Source organism: Antechinus flavipes, chromosome 2 (genome assembly GCF_016432865.1).
Source record: "Antechinus flavipes isolate AdamAnt ecotype Samford, QLD, Australia chromosome 2, AdamAnt_v2, whole genome shotgun sequence".
NCBI lineage: Eukaryota > Metazoa > Chordata > Mammalia > Dasyuromorphia > Dasyuridae > Antechinus > Antechinus flavipes.
The window spans coordinates 671,972,259-671,980,502 of record NC_067399.1 but is presented as its reverse complement, the minus strand read 5'-3'; the positions used below and the strand labels follow the sequence as shown (position 1 = coordinate 671,980,502).

At 47.8% G+C, this 8,244-nt stretch overlaps 1 protein-coding gene across 1 annotated transcript; it reads left to right on the top strand.

Annotated features, from left to right (window-relative positions):
• The first annotated feature begins 1,613 nt into the window (after positions 1–1,613).
• DKK1 (dickkopf WNT signaling pathway inhibitor 1) lies at positions 1,614–7,922 on the top strand. The gene is made up of 4 exons (XM_051974018.1): positions 1,614–2,181; positions 3,104–3,281; positions 5,884–6,018; positions 7,295–7,922. Exons 1-4 carry the CDS (start codon positions 1,894–1,896, stop codon positions 7,543–7,545), a joined length of 852 nt encoding a protein of 283 aa, XP_051829978.1. The 5' UTR covers positions 1,614–1,893; the 3' UTR covers positions 7,546–7,922.
• The last annotated feature ends 322 nt before the right edge of the window (positions 7,923–8,244 follow it).

The window sequence follows — 8,244 nt, the reverse complement described above, 5'->3', positions numbered from 1 at the left end:
GCCCCTCCTCAAGCTTTATCTGTGGACATCCCCCTCTCCCCCAAACTTGGTACACACAAATCTAGTTGTAAGAGAGTTTTCCCCAGGAGAGTAAAATACAAGTTCCCTAAGGGTGGAGTCGGTTTCGGTTTTGTATGTGAATCCACAGAGCCTTCCCCAAGAGCAAGTGTTTAGTCATTGTAGGAGCAAGTGGGGAAAAGCCGAAACTCAGCCGTGTGAGGGGACTTACCCAGCACCACACAGCTGGTTACATCTGGCAGCCGCTGCCCCAGGCCAGAAGGTCTTCACATTTTGTGGGTCATATGTTTGGGGCAGCCTGGTCAGTCCCATGGACCAGTTCTCAGAGAATTACAGAAGAAATCAGGCATGGTGAAATACAGAGAGAAACAGAGACATGGAGAGAGAGAGAGAGAGAGAAGAGAGAGAGAGAGGAGAGAGAGAGAGAGAGAGAGAGAGAGAGAGACAGAGACAGAGAGAGAGAGAGAGAGAGACAGAGAGACACAGAGAGAGAGAGAGGAATAGAAGGAGGGGAAGAAAGGGAGGGAAAGAACGTTGATTGATAGATGATAGATAGATAGATAGATAGATAGATAGATAGATAGATAGATAGATAGATGATATAGGATAACCGCCTCATTTTACAGATGAGGAAACTGAGTCCTAGAGAGGTTGTGACTTGCCTAGGGTAAGATATCTCCTGGGCAACTGAGGAAAGGTTCTATTCCGCCCAATTCTGGGTACGGTTAGAGCCACAGCACAAGATAATGGATAATTTTTATTAGTACCTGGAGGGAGGAAACTCGGAATTCATATCCTCCCTTGGATGTTTATTGTCTAAGTGGTCTTGAGAACATGACTTAAGCTTTCTGAGCTTCAGTGTCCCAATAATAATAGCTCTCATTTTTATAACATTTTAGGGTTTCCAGTGCACTTTGTCTGTGTCCCCTTATTTGATCTTCATAAGAAGCCCGGAAGGCAAGCGTTATGAACATTTCCTATGTGGATATGAGGAAACTGAGGCTGGCTTGTCTTGACACAATTTCTGTGGTAGGATTCGCACTCAAGTCTTGTGACTTGAGCAGGAATTGATCCCACTTCCTCACTCCAGTTCTTTTGTATGCTTAGGGGGTAGAAAATGATGCGCTTTAGGATATTCCGAGGCTAAGGTCTCCCCTCGGGTCGCTCTGTGTCCCTTCCAGCCCCCGAGGTGATCGTGCCCGGTGCTAGCAAAAAGCGCGCTGGCGCTTTGGAGGAGACTGGCGAATGGGAGAAAACGGGCCCGAAGTGTCAAGGGAGGCCCACTGAGGCTAGGAAGAGGGTCTCCGATGGGGAGCCTGGAGCCCCTGGTTCAGGGCAGCCTCGGAAAGCCCGCTGTCTCGGGGCAGGAGCCGGGCGCGCCAGCCCACCGCCTCCGAGCCTGGGCCCCGAAGCTGGAGGGGTGGGGGGAGGGGGAAGGAGAGGAGGGAGTGACAGCCCCAGCCCCTCTCTCCCTCCCCCCTCCCGCGTAGGCCCTCACACACCCCCTCGCAGCCCCTCTCCAAGGCTTTGAAATACCATCCCGGGCTTTGTAGTGGCCCCCGAGGGGGCGGGCAGAGCCGGGGCCGCGAGTATAAAGGGGGCGGCGGTGGCAGCGAGCCGGGACAGAGCTGCCCGCCCATCCCACTGCGCTCCGCACCTCAGGCGGCCTCGCTCTGGGCTTCTCTCGGCTGCAGCTTCTGCCGCGACTCCGAGCCGCGGAGCGGGGAGCCCGCAGCGTCCGCCAGTCCGGCTTCCCACGGGCCGTCAGTGCGCACGCCCTCGGTGCCGCGAGTCCGCGCTCCGCCCGCTCTCGCTCCGGCTTTGTCTCCGTCTATAACCCGCGGCTGCCTCTGCTTCCTCATCCCCTCAGCCGAGATGCCAGCTCTGGCCTCCGCCCTGGCAGCGGGGGCGGCCCGCTGTCTGCTGGCGCTGGTCGCGGCTCTCTGCTGCCCGCCGTGCGCCCCGGCCGCCGCCACACTCAACACGGTGCTGGTGAACTCCAACGCCATCAAGAACGGGCACTCGGGGCCCGGCGGCGGCGGCGGCGGCGGCGGGGGCGGCGGGGCCGGCTTGGTCCCCATTTGGGCAGTCAGCATGGCGCCCGGGGACATCGTTCTGTTCGACCTACCCCACGGGTACATGCACGTGGACAACAAACACCAGGTGGGCACCTCGGCTGGGCTCCCCCACCCCGAGATCGGGGGCGGCGGGGAGGGGGCGGCGGGAGGCCGGGCGGCACTAGCCTGGGCAGCCCCAGAGTTCCCGAGTCGGTTCCCATGGACCGAGAGGGACCGTAGGCAAGTGCTGCTGGGACTGAACTCCAGAAAAATTGGGGAGGTGCGTTCTGGGGAGGTGGGGGACTCCGGGTGGTAATGGCTCTCCCGCTGTGGGTGCTGGGTAAGAGGGGCTGGGAGAATGCGGTGCGTTGTGACCGGGGAGCTCCGGCCGGGGAGGCTGAAGATGCCCGGCCCGCGCCAACCTTGCCACTTACTGCCCTAAGTCCTAGAGAGCCAGCGGTTCAAAGGCAGGATTTGACGGAGAGACTCCGAGAATAAAAAGGTGGAAAGAACTTTGGAAGTCCCGGAGTCTAACCGGTTTATTTCGCAAATAAGGAAACAGATTCAGAAAGGGGGGAGGGGGGAGGGAAACTTTCTCCGAGGCACACACAGGTAATCAGAGGGCAGCAGCGCTGGCGTTCTCCCAACACATCCATCAGGGCTGCTGGAACATCCGTTTCTTCCTTAAAATTCGGAGATTTGGCTCTGGGAGGCAGCTTCCAGCTCAAATCGGTCCATCCTTTATTAAAAGCCTACTGTGTGTCAGGCACTGGGCCGAACGCCAGCGATTCAAAGACAGAAGGGGAATATTCAATCGCCCGGGGTTCCGATTCTGGCTTTGCTTTTAATTAAGCAAATTAAAAACCTGGAAAAAGTTATTTAAACTGTCGGGACCTCAGTTTCCTAATTTGCGAAGTAGGATTTGCGGCGGGAGGCTGTCCTGGGCAGCTCCCTTCAGCTCCCACCCCTACCATCCTCCTTAGCCGGCTCAGAGACCTGACCACGTCCTCCCCATCTTCTCTCTTCAGCAACATTTTCCGTGCATGGATGAGAAGGATTGCGGTCTGGAGGAATACTGCGACCTGGGCTCCCGGAGCGGCGGCGGCGGAGGCAACAACGGGCTGCAGATCTGCCTCCCCTGTCGGAAGCGCCGCCGGCGCTGCCAGCGAAACAGCATGTGCTGTCCGGGCAACTTCTGCAGCAACGGTGAGTGGGGGCCCCACCTGGCTCTCTGGGGCTTAGATGGAGGCTCTCTAGGGAGGTGGGAGCAGGCTCCAGCTTCCTGAGAAAGAGCACTTAACTTTCTCCCATTTAGAAAGAGAGAGGAAGGAGACCGCAGGAAGCCCGGCCCCGGAGAGCTTACCCTGGCATTTCCCTTTCTGGGGGCAAGAAAAGCAGGCAGACCTCAAGTGTGTCACAAGTGAACTAGCAGAAGTGATAATGGTGGTGGTGATAGTAGCGATGATGGTGGTGTAGCAGCAGCAGCAGCAGCAGCAGTAGTAGTAGTGGAGTAATAACAGTAACAGTAGTTGTAGTAGTAGGAGTAGTGGTAGTAATAGTAATAGTAGTAATAGTAATAGTGGCAGTAGTAGTAGTGGAAGTAGAACTACAAGTAGGAGAAGTAGTTGGCAAATTAAAGTATAATTTTCTACCTTTGCTTTGGGGTTTTTTGGTGATATGGCTACTATGGAAATATGTCTGCATGATTTCACGTGGATAACTGATATCATTTTGTTTGCCTTCTCAATTGATTAGGACAGAGTTAGGAAGAGGGAGGGAATTTGGAGTTCAAGATTTGAAAAGCAAAGAATGTTCTAAATAAATAACATTTTAAAAATAAAGAAAATTATATCAATAAAAATTTTAAAACTAAACTTAAAAAGTAGCAGCAGCAGCGGTGCTAGTAGTAGTAGTAGTAGTAGTAGTAGTAGTAGTAGTAGTAGTAGTAGTAGTAGTAGTAGTAGTAGTAATTGGGACAATCTTGTGTAGTGGAAAGAAAGATGTTTGGTGTCGGCACCTGCATTTAAATCCTAGTTCTGACACCATACTGCCTTCTTAATCCCAAGGGCAAGACCCTTGTCCCACCACTGTTCCCCCTTTCTCCTCCAGCTGATTTTGTGCTTCTAAAATGAAGCTTTGGACTCCATGTTTTCTCTTTGGGGTTACTTGCCACTCTATAATGGTGGGGACAGTGGACAGAGCACTGGCTTTGCAATCAGGAATCCAGGTTTTCTGGATTCAGCCGTTTAACTCATTAGCTGTGTAAGTCTGGGAAAGTCACCTGACTTCGGAATATCTCAGTTTCCTTCTGTGTATATTTCATTTGCACAAAGCTCTTTATGGAAATCTTCCCCCAATTGTGAGCTGCTTGAAGGCAAGTTCTATCTTTTACTGTTCTTTGTCTCCCCAGTCCTTGGCACAAAGTGCTTAATAAATGTTAAATGATTATAATAGCACCAATTTCACAGTGTACTTTAGGAGACTGCTGCTACTGCTACTACTAATACTACTACTTCTACTACTACTACTTCTACTACTACTACTACTACTACTACTACTACTACTACTACTACTACTACTTACTACTACTACTACTACCACTACCACCACCATCACGCTGTTAAAGTTATTAGCCCCCATTAGCTTTAGAGGTTAATAATTCAAATGACTGGTCCCTCAGTATGACTTTGGTTTGGAGTAGAGGATTAGGAGGTACATGAGAAAGGGGTCCCAGTGTCCAGAGTAGCAGCAAGCAGAATTGGGTGTACTTAAAATGCTTTTATTTTATCTTTATGTTTGCTTATATTTTAATAGAAAAAGACTTGTTGAAATGCTCTTTTTTATACATGTCATCTCCTTTTATGGAATTATCAAATATCCTCAATAAATGACTCTTGCTTCAAAAAAGGCAGCCATAAGCCAGTGGGGGGGGGGGGGGAGGAGGAGGAATGGGGAAATGATTCTGAAGCTTCCAGACTAATCTTGCCTCTGCTACTAGAACTTTGAGCTTCTAAATATGCACAAGAGCAAAGATTTATCTTCAAGGAATCTCAGAGATCATCCAATCTAACCCATTCTTGCATAGCACAATAGGAGACCCTAATATAGTTAGGGTTTCCCAATCTGATTTTGCCCCTTACTGACAGCATAACCTTGGGCAAGTCAAGGCTATTTACTAATCTAGAAAATAAAGAAATTGGATTGTGATTTCTGAGGTCCCTCATGCTATGATTAACTGGTCCCTCCCACTTCAAGTCCCATTGATGATGAACTAAGGCCTAGGAATCTGACAACATGAGTCAACGAGGATTTAAAGCAAGTTTTGTTGCTTCTGAATCCAAGACTCTTTCATCTGAGTCCTGCTATAGAGAGTCAATGAATACTTCTCTGTATGTAAGCATATATTTTAATATGGTAGCACAAACCTCAAAACAGCTGTCCCCCAAATTGTATGTTCCCTCAAATTCACTTGTACAGAGAAAGTGCTTTAAAGACTGGATTCTGGCCTTTGTGTTATTGGGCATAAGTTTCAGGGATAGACAGTTCGTCACTTACTACTGTGACCTCTTAGTTCCTTGGAGTCCCTATCTGGAAAATGGGGAGGTTGTGACTATTAATCTCAAAATCCCCTTCCAGTTCTATAGCTTTAACACAATTATAAACAGAAGGAGGTTTAGAAGGAGGACATGTAAGATGATGGTTTCCTGAAGCAGGTATCAGCATGGCATAAAGTGACCTGGACAATAAATAAAACTTAGCCATCTGAGGCAGAGATGTCAGCCCTGACCAATGCCTTTTGCTCTTTTAGGGATATGTATGCCTTTGGATCAGAACCACTTACATGCAATAGAAATGGATGAGATGACCACAGAACCAGTGAATAATGATCCCAGTCTCCTGGAAGGCCAGCCCAGGAGGACCACTCCATCTGCCAAGACCAAAGGTAAGAGAATACATGCATCTCCTTCCTTCTAATGAAGGGGTCCTGCTCTCCTCCCCAGACTGTAAGGACCATCTTTGAATCTAGGATTGGAGAGCAGGATTATAATCTTTATTCTGTTACTTACTAGCTGCTAGGAAGTGACTTCTCAGAGTGAAGGGGTAGTGAGGTGTTGTATAAAGAGTACTAGATTTGTTCTAAGAGGATCTGGATTCATATGTTGGTTCTATTAGCTATATAATCTTGGGAAAGTCTTTTAACATCTCAGTTACCTTATTTTTTTTAAATGAAGCTGTTGGACTAGATGTCCCTTCTGTCCTCTGTGATTCTATGAATCACAGAATCTCAAGAATTAGAAGGAATATCAGGAACCATCCAGTCCAAGACTATGTCTGGATCAGAATCCTTTCTAACTCCTCCTTGACAATTGATTATTCAGTCTCTGTCTTAAGTTCTCAAAGGAGAAAGACCCTACCACCTCCTGAGTCAGCCATTCCCAACTCCCAATCTGGGATAGCTCTCATTGCCATATTGTTGTTTTCCTGACGTCAAGACTAAGTTGACCCCTTTACTGCATCCATTTGTTGCTTCTTGTTCCCATCTCAAAGAGATATTATTTGCAAAAAGTGCTTAGCATAGTGTCCGGTATACCACAGTCACTACATAAATGTATATTCCTCTTCAAAAAGTGGAAATCTAATTCCTCATCCCCATTTAGTAAAATGGGGATATTTTTTACTATCTGACCTATAGTGTTGTTATGAGAAAGAAAGGCAATATGAGGTGAGTTTAGAATCCAGAGATTTAAGGCCTAATCATGGTTCTGCTGCTTATTACTTGGACAATGATCTCCCCTGAGCCTCAGTTTCCTGATTTGTCAAGTAAATAGATTAAATCAGATGACCTCTAAGGTCTTTTCCAGGAGAAATCCAATGATTTGAGAGTATTGTATAGTACTTTATTCTTTATAGTAGAGGCACAATTTATTATGGCCCAGAGCAATCATCTCATTGCTATAAGAAATCACTACCACTGATATAGACCAGTCACTCTCCTATAAACAGTTGCCTGAGGTCCTGAAAGGTTAGCTGAATGGCCACAAAGTCTATGTTCAAAAGCAGGTATTAGCCTGGGTCTTCACCCCAAATGTGATGTGCTTCCTCTGAGTTATGAGGTCTCGGAGAATAGAGGCTCCCTGAGATCAGGAATCGTTATGTTTTTCCCTTCATTCTTGTAAGTGCTTCTTCTCAGCATCCTCTGCTTTTCCCTCTCTTGCCAGGTCAGGAAGGTGCTGTCTGTCTCCGTTCCTCCGATTGTGCCGATGGCCTCTGCTGTGCTCGGCACTTCTGGTCCAAGATCTGCAAGCCCGTGCTCAAAGAAGGCCAAGTTTGCACCAAGCACAGGAGAAAAGGCTCCCACGGACTGGAGATTTTCCAGCGCTGCTTCTGTGCCGAAGGCCTGACCTGTCGAGTACAGAAAGATCACCTAACCAATAACGCTTCTCGGCTTCACACCTGCCAGAAACACTGAAGTGCCCTTGTCAGTCGTGGCTGGCCATGGATTTGACCTTGATTCTCCCGGCAGCCAAGCCTTCAGGAGGAACACGTTCAGTGTTTACAGTTGCACTCTCCAAATTCCCCTTCCGGAAGCCTGGAGTGCAAAAAATGGCTTTGTTTCTGTAGGGAACGAACTCTATCCCATGACTATTTGCAGTAAATTACTGTGTTGTAAATATCCAATGTGGCATTTCCCTGTATATGATTCCAAACTTTTAATTATTTTTCTAAAAGTGCCACATTGTCTGCAGCTTACCCATGACCTGTAAATTTTGTACACACTGGTGATGTTATCTTGAGTCTGATAAATTTTCTATTTTTAATTGAAATAAATAGTTTCTGTTGAAAGGTTTTGCCTTTTCCCTTTGCTGAGCAGAGGTGAGTGTTTAGAAGGACTGTTTGACTTGTGGGAGAGACAGATGGGATCACAGATCTAGAGCAGGAAAGAAGTATAAAATCTAGTCTAACCATTACTTCATTTTAGGGATGAGGATAAATCAATTGACTTCAGGGTAAATCAATTGACTTAACCAAGTCCACAAAGGCGGTAGATAATAATGATGTGGAGACCTCTCTGACTCCAAATATAACTCTTTCCACCAAACATGGGTGGAATGATGGATTTGGAGTTAAGAGAAACAAAATCCACCTTTGATGTCTTGAACTCTGGTAA

Bases quoted from the DNA above. Each gene is read 5' to 3' on its own strand.
- DKK1 (XM_051974018.1), top strand. From the start codon at position 1,894: ATGCCAGCTCTGGCCTCCGCCCTGGCAGCGGGGGCGGCCCGCTGTCTG. The intron at 3,282-5,883 runs GTGAGTGGGGGC...TTGCTCTTTTAG, and splicing joins GGGCAACTTCTGCAGCAACG to GGATATGTATGCCTTTGGAT. The intron at 6,019-7,294 runs GTAAGAGAATAC...CTCTCTTGCCAG, and splicing joins TCCATCTGCCAAGACCAAAG to GTCAGGAAGGTGCTGTCTGT.